Raw genomic sequence first — 18,233 nt, 5'->3', positions numbered from 1 at the left:
CATTTTCCATGACTTCAGTTACCTGTGGTCTGAAAATATTACGTGGAAAATTCCAGAAATAAGCAATTTATAAGTTTTAAGTTGTGCATCATTTAGAGTAACATGAAGAAATCTTATGCTGTCCTGCTTGGTTCTGCCTGGGACATGAGTCATTCCTTCATCCAACATATCCATGCTGTGTATGCTACCCCCATGTTACTCAGTAGATGTCTTGGTCATCGGATTGACTGTCGTGGTATCAGAGTGCTTGTGTTCAAGTGATTCTTATTTTGCTCATTAATGGCCTCAAAGCAAAAGGTAGTAATGCTGGCAACTTGGGCATGCTAAAGATAAACTGTAAAGTACTTTATTAAGTGAAAAGGTGAAAGCTCTCAATGAGGAAAAAATTGTATGCTGAGGTTGCATACAATTTATTCTTATCTACAGTAAGAACAAATCTATTTCTACAATTGTAAAGAAGGGAAAAGAAATTTGTGCATAGGATAAATAGGCTTCAGTACTAGCTGTGGTTTCAGGCATCCACAATGGGTCTTGGAATATATACCCTGTGGATAAGGGAAAACTACTTTAATTTCTTTCTTAAATTTTTGGTAGAAATTACCAGTGAACCCAACTGGCCCTGGTATTTTCTGTTTTGAAAGATTATTAATTATTGATTTAATTTATTTAATTAGGAAATCAACTCATGTTCAGAATCTGGTCCCCTGTCACCCCCTCTATTGTTACTTAACTACACCCATTCATTTTTTCTCCTGGATTCCTGTACTAGCCTCCTAACCGAACTCCATATCTACTCTTGTACCTAGTTTGTCCTCACTTCGTCAGCTATTGCACTCTATTAAAACACCTAAAACAGTTCACATGATTGCTCTGCTCAAAACACTGCAAGAGTATGTAATTACACGTAGAAGGCAAAAAAAAAAAAGAATAAAAAAAACAAAGTCCTCTACACGAGCTCCTCCCCCATCACTTCTCTGGCTCCATCTAAAACTTCCTTTCCCTAATCTGTTCCAGTTGCACCATGCCTCTTGTCTTCCTCAAACACACCATGCAGACATTCTCCTTAGCTCCTATCCTTTGAATATTTCCTCTGCCTTGAAAGCTCTTCCCACAGATATCCTTATGCTAACTTCCTCACCTTCTTCAAGTGTTTGCTCAAATATCTCCTGTCAATGAGGCCTACACTAGCCATCCTATTTAAAGCTGTGGTCCCCATCCTTTGTTCCCCTTAAGCTACTCTCCTTTTGTTTTCTTTTATGTACTTATCAACCTCTAATGAATTAGGTAACTTACTGATTTATCATGTATACAGCTAATATCTGTATCTACCCAGTAGACAATAGTGCCATGGGGAAGGCAGTGTTTTTGTTTTATTTATTGATGTATGCAAAGTGTCTAGAGCAGTGCCTGGCACATAGTAGGTTCTCAATAAATATTTATTGACTTCAACTGCATTGGACGTTGGGGATACATTGACTTGAACTGAATTACAGGGATAATTTCTCAAAATATTACCAGGGAGGCAGATACATAAATTCTTCCCAGTCTTTATCTCATGAGCAACTTGAGAAGGCCCTTCTTATTCACCTCATCAAAATCAGGTTTCTTGCGCTATACTCTATGATGGTACCCTGTCATTTTATTTGCTAACACTTATCACTATTTGTCATTATGTGTGTATTTGGGTGATTTGTTAGTTTAATGTCTACACAGTGACCTTCGTGCTAGCAAGGGGCGTGACTATTTTGCTCACACTGTATTTCTAACATCTAGCTTAGTACTTGGCTATATTAGTCTGTTCTCACACTGCTATAAGAAACTATCTAAGACTGGGTAATTTCCAAAGAAAAGAAGTAATTTACTCACAGTTCTGCAGACTGTATAGTAACCATGGCTGGGAAGTCTCAGGAAACTTACAATCATGGTGGAAGGCAAAGGGGAACCAAACAGGTCTTATCGTGGCAATGTAGGAGAGAGAAAGAGAAGTGAGGAGGGAAGTGCCACAGTTTTAAACCATCAGACCTCATAAGAACTCACTCACCATCACCAAAACAGCATCGGGGGAAATCTGCCTTCATGATCCAATCACCTCACACCAGTTCCTTCCTTCAATACATAGGATTTACAATTTGACATGAGATTTGGGTGGCGACACAGAAAGAAATAATATCATTCTGCCCCCAGGCCCTCCCAAATCTTATGTTCTTTTTACATTTCAAAACCAACCAAGCATTCCCAACAGTCCCCCAAAGTCTTAACACATTCCAGCATTAACTCAAAAGTCCAAGTCCAATGTCTCATCTGAGACAAGGTAAATCCCTTCTACCTGTGAGCCTGTACAATCAAAAACATGTTAGTTTCTTCCAAGATACAGTAGGGGTACAGGAATTGAGTAAATGCTCCCATTCCAAAAAGGGGAAATTGGCCAAAACAAAGGAGCTACAGGTCCCATGTAAGACGAAAACTAAGCAGGGCAGTCATTAAATCTTATAACTCCAAAATAATTTCTTTTGACTCTATGTTTCACATTCAGAGCATGCTGATGCAAGGGATGGGCTCTTAAGGCCTTGGATAGCTCTGCCCCTCTAGTTCTTCAGGGTACAGCTCTTTGGCTGGTTTCACAGGCTTGCATTGAATGCCTGGGGCTTTTTCAGGCACATTGTTGCAAGCTGTCAGTGGATCTACCATTCTGGGGTCTGGAGGATTGTAGCCCTCTTTTCACAACTCCACTAGGTAATGACCTAGTGGGGACTCCGTACAAAGGCTCCAATCCTACATTTCCCTACTCCATTGCCCTAGTAGAGGTTCTCCATGAGGGCTCCACCCCTGCAGCAGACTTCTGCCTGAACAGCCAGGCATTTCCATACATCCTGTGAAATCTAGGCAAAGACTCCCAAACTCTTGCCTTCTCTGCACATCCATGGGCCCAACACCCCATGGAAGCTACCAAGGCTTGGGATTTGCACCCTCTGAAGCCATGGCTTGAGCTGTACCTTGATCCCTTTTAGCCACAGCTAGAGCAGGCACCATGTCCTGAGGCTGCACAGAAGAGTGGGGCTCTGGGCCAAGCCCATGAAACCATGTTTTCCTCCTAAGCCTCCAGGCGTGTAATGGGAGGGACTGCCAAGAAGGTCTCTCAGATGCCCCGAAGACATTTTCTGCATTCTCTTGGCTATTAATATATAGCTCCTCATCACTTATGCAAATTTCTGCAGCCAGCTTGACTTTCTCCCCAGAAAATATGCTTTTCCTTTCTACCTTATAGTTAGACTACACATTTTCCAAACTTTTATGCTCTGCTTCCCTTTTAAACATAAACAGCAATTTTAAACCATCTATTTGTAAATGCTTATGACTACGCTTCTAGAAACAGCCAGGTCACATCTTGAATGCTCTGCTGCTTAGAAATTTCTTCTGCCAGATATCCTAAATTATCTCTCTCAAGTTCAAAGTTCCACAGACCTCTAAGGCAGGGGCAAAATGCTGTCAGTCTCTTTGCTAAAGCATAGAAGGAGTGATCTTTTCCTCATTTAAGAACAACTCAGCCTGGATGTCGTTGTTCATATCACTGTCAGCATTTCAATCAAACTATCCAACGAATCTCTAGGAAGTTCCAAACTTTTCCTCACATGTTCCTGTCTTCTTCTGAGCCTTCGAACATGTTCCTGTCTTCTTCTGAGCATTTGAAAATGTTCCAACCTCTGCCCATTACCCAGTTCCAAAGTAACTTCCACATTTTCAAGTATCTTTATAGCAGTGCCCCCAATCTCCTGGTACCAATTTTCTGTATCAGTCTATTTTTACTTTACTGTAAGGAGCTACTTGAGAGCAGGTAATTTAGAAGAAAAGGGGTTTAATTGACTTACAGATTTACAACGTTAACAGGAAGGATGGCTGAGAGGCCACAGGAAACTTAGAATCATGGCAAAAAGCAAAGGGAAAGCACACATATCTTACCACAGCAAAGCAGGAGAAACAGAGAGACAGTGAAGGAGGATGTGCCACTTTTAAACTATCAGATCTTGTGAAAACTATGAAGAGAACCGCATGAGGGAAATTTGGCCCCATGATCCAATCACCTGCCACCCGGTCCCTCCTTCAACACATGGGGGATATAATTTGACATGAGATTTGGGGGTGGGGGAACACAGAGCCAAACCATATCATTGGCACATGATAGGTGCACAGTAAATGTTTGCGGGATTTACTTATTCATTTATTTAGCAAGCATTTACTAGGTGCCTACTATATACCAGGCACTACTCTTACACACTAGTAATATAGATATGAATAAAACAAAACCCCTTTCTTCATAAAACTTATATTCTAATGGGGAAGATAAATAATAAATAAGTTAGAATATATGGCATGTCACATGGTGATAAGAGCAATACAGAAAAACAAAGGATAAAAGTTTTGGGGCACATCAATCAATGAACATATGATAGTGAGCTTAGCCAATGAATTTCCACTGTTCCAGCTTTGGACATGAGAGTCTGCCTTCTTTAAAACCTTGGGGGTGGTTTGATGAAGGTGAGAGGGGTGGTTAAGCTAGAAATGCAGAAAACTGAGCTAAGAGCTGAGTAGAAAATTATAAGACTAAAATTAAGAATCCCAAAAAAGCACCAATCTAAAGGAAGAAAAAGTAAGTATCAAAGCTCACATTATACCTATACATAGTAGAGACTCAATAGATACTTGTTGATTAAAAATTGAGATCCAGAACCAAGATCCTAAGAATCAGAAATATGAGACCAAGAGAAAACGGGGAGCAAATAAGGTTACTTATCAACACTCCTGAGTTTCTCACTGTTTTTGTGCAGATCAGAGAAGCACACAGATTTCTTTGTTCACCTGTCTTTGACTTTTAAATGTTCAAGGATATCAAAACCACAAGAACTAAAAACGAATTGCATTTACAAGAAATAAACCTGTTTCATCCCTAAACAGTCATTGGCTAAAGCTTCCTTTGTTGAATCAAATCCATTTTGTTAAGGGCTTTGTATGCAAACCTATATCCTTAAGAGATTAAAGATGCAATTTAGACACACATTTTAGAAGCTGAATGCACGAATCATTATTTTAGTACATATTGTCCATTAATCTGCTGTTCAATTGGGAACCCATTTGGAATGTGGCTGCTTGCTAATTAGCAGGATTCTAGTGCTGAGCTGCTTCCTGACTAAATGTCCTTTAGAATCAATAAAACATCAGGAGAGATTATGGTGATGTGGGATTAGCACTATCTAACCAAATAAAATGAGTTGTGTTTCCTCCTTAAACTGTCATGTTGTAAGAGCTGACAAGAGGAGCAATTTCACAAACCCTGTTACAAAGTTGTTGTTGTTGTTGTTTTAACATTGAGATTTGTTTTTTTGCCATTTGCCTACCAATTAGCAGAGACATTAGTGAATGACTGCCAGGGTAAGGCGATTTTGAGAAAGACTTGATTACGATTTCAAATCTCTACTCTGAATCACCCTTATGTAAAATGAGTTCAGGTTGTGTTGGATGAAAATTATTATCCGTGTTCTTGGCCAGGAACATGTAAATCAGAATTAGCATTTAATGTTTCTGTGTGACTTTGCAATAAATGGTAATTAAGGAGGGCAGAGAGAGAACAGGAGGCAAACTAATGCTCTAAAATTGTATTGGCAAAATTAAATGCTTCGAACCAGTTTAAAATACATGCACACAAGCCAAATTGTGTTGGGGGAAGGGGTAAATAATAAAGCTGCTATGGAAGCTTCATGAATAGAGGGGAGCAATTGACACAGCCACAAGTAGGACTTATCGTACACATCTGGCCCATTATTGAGAGTGCAATTAAGTTGAAAAAGACTGGTTTTCCTAATCCCAGGAACAACCAGAGGATTTTAGAAGATAAAGGAAATATGAGGTGTTTGATTCAGCAATTACTTTTAAAGGGAATAGGAAATGTGTTAGGTAGCAAGGTACTAGAGAAGTGGTATAGATCTGTCCATTGGCTGTGCCTTAGAAACTAGACCTGCTGTCTTTTCTCTTCCAGAAAATAATAAGTACTTTATAAATATTAACTTTTTTTAATTCTTGCAACTTTCCCATGAGATAGTTACATGATTTTCAAGTGAGGAAACTGAGGCACAGAGAGGCTAAAACCAACACACAATTGATAAATGAATTCATTAGTAAGGCTAAGTCAAATGCAGGCTCTCTACCTTCAGCCTTGGCTCTTAGTCACTACACTATACTGATTCTCTTACAAGTCCTATGAAACTCAGTTTATAAGATAATGGCTAGGCACAGAGGCTTTGGCCAAACTGCCTGAGTTCCAGAGCTGGCTTCACCCTTGGCTTGATGCTGAACGGAGTTCTGGATTTGAGTTTAGTATCTCTTGCCCTCTCCTCCAGGACCCAGGAGGCATGTAAGGTATGAATACCAAAAAGGGAGACACTTAAGCTCCAGGGGCAGGTATGATCCAAAGAAGCCCAGAGCTTGGAAGCAACGTTTCCTTCCTGGTGTAGTCTTTCTATCACCTCTTAAGCCTCCATCTATGGGGAAACCCAGCATGAGTCCTAGATGGCAACCTGGCTCTGAAATACGCTAGCTTTGGGAACTTGAGTAAGTAACAAATTTCCCTTCCTTAATTTTCTCACCTGTCAAATGGGAATAATAAGAATTCATTTGTTTAGATTTCAGAGTTTATTGCCTCTGTATTAGGGAAGGCTATACTTCTCTCAGCTAACTGAAAGGTGGGAAGAATACAGCTTAGTACATGAACAAGAAGTCTAGAACATAGAAAAACAATGCAAGTGAATGAGTATCTCAGTAACAGGGTTAAATGACGTGGCCAAAATAACCTCCTGACTTGATTGGGTAAAAATTGATGCATATGCACCTAATATCTCCCAGGCAGGGGGCTAGATGTTCTATATGGCTACACAGAATAGCCTCAGGAGCCCCATGAGTTGATTTTCCTTTTAGAACCACTTCACAGATGAGTAAACTAAGGTTTAGAGACATTAAATAAATTACTCTCAAAAGTAAGGCTTCTTTGACTCTTACTTCTTTCTGATAGGCCTGTTAAGGGCTGAACTGTATCCTTTCAAGGTTTACATATTGAAGTTTTAATCCCCAGTACTTCAGAATATGACTATATTTGGAGTGCCTTTTAAAGAAGTGATAGACTGGTTATAGTAGCTCACTTTGGGAGGCCAAGGTGGGTGGATTACTTGAGGGCAGGAGTTCAAGACCAGCTTGGCCAACCTGGGAAAACCCTGCCTCTACTAAAATACAAAAATTAGCTGGCATAATGGCACATGCCTGTAGTCCCAGTTACTCTGGAGGCTGAGGCACAATAATCACTTGAACCTAGGAGGCAGAGTTTGTAGTGAGCTGAGATTGTGCCACTGCAATCCAACTTGGATAACAGAGTAAGACTCTGTCCCCCCCCAAAAAAATAAAAATAAAAAAGTGATAACTGAGTTAAAATGAGACTGTTAGGGTGGGTCCTAATCCAATCTGAATGGTGTCCTTCTAGAAAGTGGACATTTGGACACACAAAGAGACACCAGGGATGCAGGTGCACAAAAAGAAGACCATGCACAGAGAATGCAGCAAGAAAGTGGCCATCTGCAAGCCTAGGAGAGAGACCTTGGAAGAAACTAAACCTACTGACACATTGATCTTGGACTTCTAGCCTCCAGAACTGTGAGAAAATAAAGTTCTGTTGTTTAACCCATGTGATCTGCAGTATTTTGTTATGGCAGCCTGCCTTAGACCATTTGGACTGCTATAACAAAATACTATTGACTGGGTGGATTAAAAACAACAGAAATTTATTTCTCACATTTCTGGAGGCCAGGAAGTCCAAGATCCAGGCACAAGCAGATTTAGTGTTTGGTGAGGGTCCACTTCTTTAGAGACAGATGCTTTCTCACAGTGACCTCCTACGGTGAAAGTAGAAAAGGGTCTTTCTTGGCCTCCTTTATAAGAACGCTCATCCCATGCATGAGGGCTCTGCCCCCATGAGCAAATCACTTCCCTAAGACCATACCTCCTAATGTGATGGGAGTGAGGATTTCAGTACATGAATGTGTGGGAGAGATAAACATTTAGGCCATAACACAGCCCCAGAAAACTAATATGGTCCCTAAAGGCTAAAGGCCTCTTCAGTAATCTTCCTGTCTGGATCCTCCTTCTGGCATATTTTATTTCCCTTGGCTGAAGTAGAGGATTACACGGTTCTGAAGGGAATTCTTCAAATCATGGGACTTAATTTCTGATCCTGGCAGTCTAAAGAGAGCTGACTCTTTAGCAATATTCTATACTATGTCTCAGATGAGCTTGGTGGGATTTGTAGGAGCTAACCAGGTGAGAGATGGGGAAGAGTATTTCAGAGAGAATGAGCAGTATGTGCTGAGACAAAAATACAAACAAAAATAAGTTTGGAGAACTACAAACTGTTCATTATAACTAGAGCATACATTTCAGGAGGCCAAGAAAGGTAATGGATTTGGGAGGTGAACCAAATCAGCAAACCTTTTGACTCAAGCCTTCATAACCCTCATAGAAGATCATGCCAACTGAAACTACCTTCATAATATTACAAGGATGTGTCAATAAAATAGCCTATATTTTGTGTGTTTTGTACATTTAGGTTTGTTTGGTTTTTTAATATGTAGGGCTTTTTGTATAAAATGGCATGTACCTAACAACCCCTAACTAAAATTTCTATGAAAAAGAAAAGAGACAACAAACGAGTAGCAAAAACTGATCAACAGGCACTCTGGTGTCAGAATATACAAAAAAAAAAAATCTTCACTAACTATAAATAAATGGAATGTGGGAAAATCAATGAGTTGTTTGCCCCAAGCTGTGCCTTACCCACCTATAAGAAGTGCAAAAAAACAGAAGATACTTTATCCCTTCACCACAATCTTCCCCTTGATTTGGAGACCCCAAGTCTTGACCAACCAGAAAATTGCACAAGTGCTGTTTCCTTCTGCAGCCTGAGCACTATGGTTCCTCACATCTCCTTTCTCTTCCTCCTCTGCCCAAGCATATGCACATGTATGCTTAACCATACGCCACTCTCCTGTGCCTGTTTGGAGAGCTCAGCTGTCAATAATGACAGCAGAAAATTGAAGTTAGTGAGGTGAGAAGGGAAAAATATGACTATGGTGCTTGCATCTGGTGAAGGTAATATCTGATAATAAAGTTGTAGAGGTTTGAACAGAGAGGAAGATCACTGTCAGTTGTATATGATGAGGAGCATATAGCTTATGGCATACTATACCAATTTGGGGTGTGCGATATCCAACAAATGTGGCGAGAAGATGCTTTCTCTGTTCTACCAAGTGAAATGCACCAGGTGTATGCCTGAGAGATACCAGGAATGGATGAAAGTTGTCATCTGCCCTTGACTTCAAGTCTAAGTGATCAGTGAGTAAGGCCAAAGGAAATCAATGCAACTCATCTGTTGGGTTGTACTGAATGTGAATACATACTCATTTGAAGCACAATACCTAATTTAAAACACACACACACCCACACACACACACACACACACACACACACACACACACACACTACAAAACATGGAAACAGAGCCACAATTCTGCAGGTTCCAAATCTCAACAGACCATTGAAATTGATCAACTCTAAGAAAAAATTAGAAAACCATTTTTTGAAGAGTATAAGAATCCATGTCCTCTATTGAAATGAATTGGAAAGTAATCAACATTGTGAGACATTTTGTGTCCAAAGGACACAAAAATGAAACTTAAAAAGCACAAAGCATGAACAGAAGAAACTAGAAAGAACTTTGGTAAATATGGTTTCAAGAAAAATAAACCTTCTATAGCAGAATTAAGAGATAACCAGGAATCAATATATAATGTCAAACTTAAGAGGCTTTCACAAAATCTAGAGGAAAATAACAAAGAAGAAAATTAGGATAGTAGATATAAAAGAATAAGAATAGAAACTCAACATAAGAGGTCTTGGCATTGTGAAAAAGAAAACTAGAAAAAATGGAAAAAGAAAAAGGAAGTCCCAACTAAAGAAACTGCAGAGCTGGTACAGCCATACAGACTGAGGAGACTCAGTGTTATATAAGCTAAATTAAGAAAAATGTATGCACATCTATTTCAACAAAACTTTTACATAATAAAGACAAAGGCAATCATTCAAGGATCCAGGCCAAAAACCCAATAAAACTAAACCAAAGCAAATAAAGAGAAAATTAATTATAAATGACCAAAAATCAGACTGACATCAGACTTCTGCAATAATAAATATCAGAAGACACTACAGCCATGTACGTGGAACTGCAAAGTTCACAAAAATGTAACTGAAGTTAAGTCACATTATGTTCAGAGATTTGGAGTCAGGGCATAAATCCTGGCTGTCCTATTGATATATGTGCCCTTGGGCAAGTCACTTACACACCCCCTAAGATGGTTGTCTCAATTAAATAAGACATGTTTGTCTCGATTAAATGAGATAATGCACAAAAAGTACTCAGAATATTCACACCATGCCATTTTCACTTGATAAATTCAGTTAAGGTGGAATTGATCTTGGTCTGCCTGAGTCTAGAATGAGGCTCACAGAAGTCCTCCAGTCCTGTCCTGTCTGGCTTGACATTGGAGGTTTGGTACTTATTTTTGTTATTAGAATTATAGTGCCTATTATGACAATTAGTACCCAGTCCCACATTTAAGTTGTGAACAGCACTTTGAAGGTCTTGGGGTAATGTAAAAAACGTGGGAGAAAATAAATATTTTATTAGAAGGATCTTAAAAATTTTATTGGTCATGTAAGTCCTATACCATTCAAATCAAGCAAGATCCAAGCTAATACTTAAAATTTTTCCCTCAATCTGCTTCCCCTGGTGTCAGTGTATAATCAAGAAGGAGCAGGAAAGTTTCTGGTGCCATTTTATCCAGAGCCTTATGTCACATTATATCTGATATCTAAGAGAACACTACCTAATAACTCCTAACAGATCTGAAAAAGTAAATGTTGTGTAATGTGTAAATATTAATGAATATAGGTTTGTTGTTGTGCATGATTTTTTTTTCATCAAAGGATCAGAAGGTTCTGTAGCCCTAAACCTGGACATTTTTAAAGGGTCTGAAAATAAATTGCAAGAAGTGCAGAAGACAGGAGATGCTTCTATTGTAGTTTATTTGCAGATCTTTGCTAATATCAGATCTTTACATAATTATTAATATTCCGCTAGAGTGCTTGCTATTTCTTGTTCAGCTTTCTCTTACCTTCCTAGACCTGCAGCATCTGATACAGTCATCAGTTTATCTGACTGGCAGTCCTGCGTATTCATCACTTATCTATTCATGTACCTAAAATGGCATGAAACTCTGGAGGCCACATGTTCAAAGCCCAATGTCAGGATACTTATCCTGACCAAATAATTTCTCTAAATGTTATATCATATATAGGAAAGGCATCATAAAGCATAAGCAAAATAAGCTAGTTACCTATTTAACTTACCATTTTCTTTAAAGATAATAATATCATATGACATTAGAATTTCTCCTTTACAAACCAAGCTTGCTCTGTATTTTTGCTTGACTTCTGGTGGACAAGATGGAGAAAGATAAAGATACTTAGTTGAGGTTTGGTTGCTAGCAACAGAAACTGTCTTTTGCTAACATAATCAAGAAGAAATATTTTCAAAGGATATGAAGTAACACAAAATTGGAGGAAAATAAGATTTCAGGAAGGACCAGAACCAAAGATTAAGACAGATAGAGGCAGAGACAGAGGGAGAGAGAGAAGAGAGGGAGGGATAAAAGGAGGGAAGGATAAATAGATTGAGATTAACTAAAGGAGGTGGGTCACAACATTGGCTAAGGTAGGGTATGGGACTTTGACTATATCATAGTCCTATCCACACTGTATCCAAAAGGAAACCAGTAGCTGTCACCCCAGAGAAGAGCATATTTATATATAAATGGAGCATGGATGCTGGACAAGCAAATAGAAGTGATTTTCAATGTTGAAGTTTTACTAAAGTACTTTTTAAGCTTTAAATGATTACCTGGTTGTCACTTGCAGACATATTACTCAATGTAATTTAAACTTGGGAATTTACTGACTATTGTGTTCTTGCACTCAGCACCCATATTTATCCACTTCTATGATTTTTCTGCATTGCAATGCTTTCCATACTTATGAAGGTTAAAAAGAACCTTTCTGAAACCCTCTTGACACTAAGCTTTAGAACTGTTTTAAGTTCTATAAGTGAGATGCAATTTCATGAGATTTGAAAGGCAGATGCATCGGTGAGAGGCCAGTGGCACAGTTTACTTATTTATTTATATCAACAGCAGTAGCAACTCCAGAAACTGGCAAGTGTTTGTTTTCCCAGTGGCCAAAAGGCAGTGTGTACTAACTGATGACAACTTCATAGCTAGGGGCAACTGAGACATCAGCCAGATTTTCCTGCTGTTCCCTGATCTCTGGACCACATCTGCTGAGGCTGGACCCTGAACTTAGTGACACGCTCCAACTTCCATTCTGATGGCTTTGCAATAATTCCCTATATCAAAGACCTTTCTAATAAAGATATATAAAGTAGTTTCTGTTTCCTGCATTTGACCCTAAATGATAGAAGTATCAAAAAGCGTATTCAACGTCACTAACAATATAAACAGAGCTTCATTGGACATTTTTTCATGGCAATCCTATTGATTACCAATTTATGTTTCATTTTCTTGTACAGGTGGCAGAATTTTGTTGAGATGCTGCGCAGAGCTTCTGCTGATTTGTTATCTGATTTGCTTACAGGTGGGTTCCATTATTTTTTTGCTCCAGAGAGATCTTCTATTTTCCACAGCTATTGTTGACTATGCTGCCTAGCTTGAGTGGTTTTCTTGTTGGGCTTCATCTCATTTCTCTCAGAAATGTAAACAGCTCCGCAGTGAAGGAAAAATGGAAGTGAAAATCACCTTAATGGCTATTTTTTTAGCCCAGTTGAATCACAAAAGGCACAATTCTCCAAGTTTTATTTTATCATGAGACATTCTCTAGTGGTAGCCCTTAAGGATGAATGCAGAACATTTATAGATGTTAGTATTATTTATTGGAATTTCAAATGCACAGTCGCTTAGATCAAAGAAGCTCATAGCTAGGTGTTTATTCTACTGACGTCTCAACAAAAAAACCTCTGAGATGTGTCTGTGTGTGTGTGTGTGTTTAGTGTAGCTTTTTTTGTAAACATTTTTTAAAATGGAGATAATAGATCCTCCATGCACCATTTAATTAAATTACAATATAACCAATTGATAAACTATGCAGTTGTAAAATAACATGGCTGGGTTGCTATAGGAAGATTTCCAAGACATATTATTAAGTGAAAATTGTAATGATGCATTGGGCAAAATATTTAGCAATTAGCAACTTTTAAATATGACAGGTGAAAAAATATGCATTGATATTAATCTGCTGTTGTAGTTTTTCTGTTTACTACATCCATCAACCATTTACTGCTTGCCCTTTGGATCAAAATACAAAGTACTGAATGTGCGTGTGTGTGTGTGTGTATGTGTGTGTGTGTGTGTGTCCAGGATTAAATCAGTCTGTATCCAAGTGGAAAAACCTAAGAAACCTTACTATAGGTATTTCAGACAGAGGGAACTTACTACAGGGGATTGGTTATGTAAGTATCCGAAGGCTGAAACATAAAAAAGAATATGATGAGTACATTCATTTCCCAGGGCTGCCATACAAAATACCTCAGTCTCAGTGGCTTGAGACAATAGAAGCTTATTCTCTCACAGTTCTGGAGACTGGAAATACCAGGGTGTGTGCAGGGCCAGGCTCTCTCTGAACTCTAAAGAAGAGTTCTTTCTTGTCTTTTTCAGCTTCTAGTAGCCCCAGGCCTCCTTTGTCTTGTTATTGTGTAACTCCAATCTCTGCCTTTGTTTTCACAAGGACTTCTGTCTCTTCTGTGTCTCTGTATCCAAGCATCCCTCTTCTTTATCTTATAAAGACACCAGTCATCCCAAGTAGGGCCTGCCCTAATCTAGAATGACTTCTTAATTTGATTACATATGAAAAGATCCTGTTTCCAAATATGCTCAGATTCACATATACCAGTGATTAGGACTTGAACATATTTTTCAGGAGGACACAACTCAATCCACTACAGGGAGGTAATCCAGACATTAGTAACCGAAGGAAGCAGCTATCACCTTAAGGCTGAGGAAACATGGAGAAAGGGGTACTACCATCAGAATCTAGTAGCTAGAGTCACCACACAGATGATTCTAGGGTCTACAAGGAAATGTCAAGCAGCTGGAGGAAGGATTTCAGAGGGGATTCTACACTGCTGATTCTTGGACTGCAACATAGTTTAAGGCTCTAAGAAGGTGGCTGTGCTTGGATCTCTTACAAAGCATCATGCTGTCAATGAGGAGACCATTGAAGTGACGCCATGCGGCTGTTCATCTGACCTGAGGTTTCACACATGGCTAGGGTTGACAGTGCTGAAAAACATTGTAGCAGTAGCTCTTTTCTAATGCTAGGATCATCTAATAGGTCCTCACATGGCTTTCCTCTGTGTGTGTGTGTGTGTGTGTGTGTGTGTGTGTGTGTGCACACGCACAAGCACGCGCACGCATCCCTGGTGTCTCAATAGGTCTAAATTTCCTCTTCTTATAAGAAGATCAGTCACATTGGATTGGAACCCACTCTAACAGCTTCATTTTTACTTAATCACCTCTTTAAAGGCCCTATCTCCAAATTAGGTCACGTTCTGAGATTAGGGATTCGACATATAAATTTTGGAGGGGGGCGCATGGAACACCATTAAGACCACAGCATATGGAATAGCAAAAATAAAAATAAAAAAATATGTAAAAAAATAAATTGAAGTCTCACAAAACTAAACAACTATTATTTTTGGACACATATTATTTCTCTCTGACTCATTTTTCTTATTTCTAAAATGGGAAAAAATATAATAGAAAAACGCAAATCTGCCCTATTGACCTTATACAGTGATTATGACTCTGACAAACAAAAGAGGCAACACTAATTTTTTTAGGCAACATGTCACTTTCCAGAGCTACGTAGTTGGAGTAGTGTTGCTGTTGTTGCACTGTTGTGATAGCTCACTGCTTACTTACTTAGACAATGTCTTGGTCTCTTCCCATTTCTCTACTGCTGGATCTGTGATGACTAAATGGTCTTAAGCACTAAGTGAGCCATTTTTTCTGCCCCTTCTTTAGCTCTACAGGTAAATGTTATGAAAGTGATGGAGGGGCATTATACAGAAACTAAAGAAAGTTACTTTTTATGGATGTGTAGAATTGTGAATTTTCTCTTTCCTAGGACCCCTCTGCACTCTAAGATGCTATGATAACCTAATTAAAATGACTCATTTTATGTGTACTGCCTTTATTAGAAAATTTATATGATTAAGAATCATAAAAATCTTGGGAACTGGTTTTTCAATGTATACATAATTTTCACATAAATACTTAATATCTATGATTTATACTAATGACAAGTAGAGACTACTTTCTAGCATGCAAAACTTCCTGGCAAGAACAACTAGAAAATTAGATAAAATACAAAAGAATATTTGTTTGAGACTCATTTGGAATTCAAATTAAGCTACCAGATAGAAGAAGGAGAAACCCTCTCTATGGAAGGAGGTATCATACAAAATCGCTTAATTTTTCCACACGATATGTCCAGCTTCAATTAAAAATTGCCAGGGATGACATAAAACAGGACTTAGATTTTGAAATAACAGCAATTAATATGTTCAAGAAAATAAATGACAAGATGGAGAATTTTCAGCAAAGAATTTAAATCAAATGGAATATCTAGACTTAAACATATAAAATTTAAAATTTAAAAACTCGACAGATGGGTTTAACAGATTAGACATCACTGAGGAAAGGACTAGTGAACTGTAATATAGTTCAATAGAAAATAACCAGGTTGAAGCATGGATGAAAAATTAGGATGTAATACACTAAAAAGTATGTAAGAGCCTGGGTGTGGTGGCTCACACAGTCCTAACATCTTGGGAGGCTAAAGTGGGAGAATCATTTGAGCCCAGGAGTTTGAGACCAGCCTGGGCAACAAGGTAAAATCCTGTCTCTACAAATAATAAAGAAATTAGCCAGGCATGGAGGTGTATACCTGTGGACACAGTTACTTGGGAGGCAGAGGTAGGAAGATTGCTTGTGCCCATGAGGTTGAGGCTACAGCGAGCTCTGGTTATATCACTGCACTCCAGCTTGTGCAAAAGAGTGAGACCGTGTCCAAAAAAAAAAAAAGTACGTAAGAGTCGCATAGGAAATGGTGACAACATCCAGCATACATGCAACCGAAGTCACAGAAAAACAGGAGAAAGAGAATAAAGCTGAAGTTGAAGCAATTGTAACTGAGAAGTTTCCAAAAGCAGTAAAAGACTTTAAGCCACAGATCTAAGAAATATGATGAACTCCCATTAAGACAAATATAAAAAGAGCTTAGGCCCCTCTAAACATGGTAAGGTCTAAGGTCTAAAATAGTATTTCACAAAAACGAAGTATGACCTCAAACTTGAATCTCTTCACTGTGGAGCCTGTGAATGAGAGAGAAGAAGAAGATGACACAGAAGGAAAAAGCAGAGCTTTTTCATGGCTGCTGACAAGGGACAATTCAAAGGAAATGAAGAGTAGCCAAAGAGGCTCATTGACACCCCTCAAAGATTTCTTTAAGACTTATCTATAACTCAAGAAAACAGAAAAATGGTGAAGAGTTGGCCATCTTTTTACTAAGAAAAAAATGCTTATACTAGTTACTAATGAGAACTACTTCTATTGAAGGGACAGAAAATCAAACTCAGTTGGCTTAGGCAATATAGAGATTTTGGTTTATTTAGCTGAAAATTCTGGCAGCAACAAGGGCTGCAGGAATGGTTTGGGCTGTAGCCATTCAAATGTCAAAATCAAAGATCTGCCTTATTTCTGGCTTTCTGATCTGCTTTACCTGCTGTTGGCATCATCTTCAGGCTCTACATGGTAGTTTCTCAATTAGACATTCCACAACAGCAAAATAGCTAGGGTAGCTACAGTCATCACATCTTCACTGCACACTCTTTGGACAGGTGTTCTCCCAAGAAGGAGAGAACCTTGTTATCTAAGGAACTGTAGCAAGTATTTCTTCTCATATAGAGGCTTAGATTGAGTTTTACATCCATCGTTGAACCAACACTGTGATTGGGATATCATGATAGGCTTAAACTAATCAGAGATCAAGCCCGGACTTGCAAGTGGGGAGTCAGTCCAACCAAACCATAATGCACTGGGGTGGAGTAGGAGTAGTCACCACAAAGCAAAACATGGTTTCTATCTTCAGAAGGGGATAATGAAGGAGAGAACCACCAAAGGAAAAGAAAAATGAATGCTGAGAAGCACACACACTCACGCAAACACACACAAATCAGCTTCAGTCACATGGCATGACCCATAGGGCTTTTTAGCCCTGTGAACACTTCACCCACTTCTCTTCCTTTTTCATTCTGCCTCACCCAGGCTCTGCTCTCAGTTTTTGCTTGATGCACCAATCACTCCTGCCTCATGGCCTTTGCCTTTGCTGTAACATTTTCCTCCAGTGATCTTTACCCATAGATTTTCACAGCTTGCTCCCTTGTTTCTCCTCTGTTCAGGATTTTATTTAAATGTCACTTCTTTAAAGAGGTCATTGGTAAATTCCCTACCTACAATGGCAACTGTCATTACTTTCCACACCCCAATCATTGGTTTTGGTTGTGTCTATAGCACTTATCACTACCTGACATTCTTTGATGCATCTCTTTGTTCTTACCACTAGAATGCACACTCCATGAAGGAAAAATTCTGTCTTATAGTGTCTAGCATATAGTAAGCACTTAAATGTTTGTTACATAAATGAATTAGTTTGAGTCACAGACATAACCCTGCCTCTGTCATCTTAAGGAGGGAACTAACACGTTCATTGCCTCAGTTTCCTCTTCTGTCAAATGGGGATTTTCACCTCACAGGGTTAATTCTTTATAATATGTGGAAATGTCTGCCATTGATAGATATTTGACATATATGAATTTCCTTCTCACAAAAGCTTCATTGAGTAGGTCCACTGAAGCCAGAAGCTTTTATTAAAATCAGTTGTTCTCTACCCTGGTTTTAGTTTAGAATCACATAGGGAGGGTAAAAAGTACTGAGCTGGGTTCTCACCTCCTGAGA

The 18,233-nt window shown here is 38.8% G+C and overlaps 1 protein-coding gene across 1 annotated transcript in view; it reads left to right on the top strand.

Moving 5' to 3' along the window:
- The window catches only part of CUNH1orf87 (chromosome unknown C1orf87 homolog), an 82,041-nt gene that overhangs the window by 49,437 nt on the left and 14,371 nt on the right, over positions 1-18,233 (top strand). The window contains exon 9 of the mRNA XM_017544030.2: positions 12,731-12,795. Coding sequence (XP_017399519.1) covers positions 12,731-12,795 — 65 coding nt within the window. The remainder of the gene's footprint in view (positions 1-12,730; positions 12,796-18,233) is intronic.

This window comes from Cebus imitator, unplaced genomic scaffold (genome assembly GCF_001604975.1).
Source record: "Cebus imitator isolate Cc_AM_T3 unplaced genomic scaffold, Cebus_imitator-1.0 Scaffold163, whole genome shotgun sequence".
Lineage (NCBI taxonomy): Eukaryota > Metazoa > Chordata > Mammalia > Primates > Cebidae > Cebus > Cebus imitator.
The sequence above is the reverse complement of the archived record's forward strand: the minus strand, read 5'-3'. Positions and strand labels throughout refer to the sequence as shown.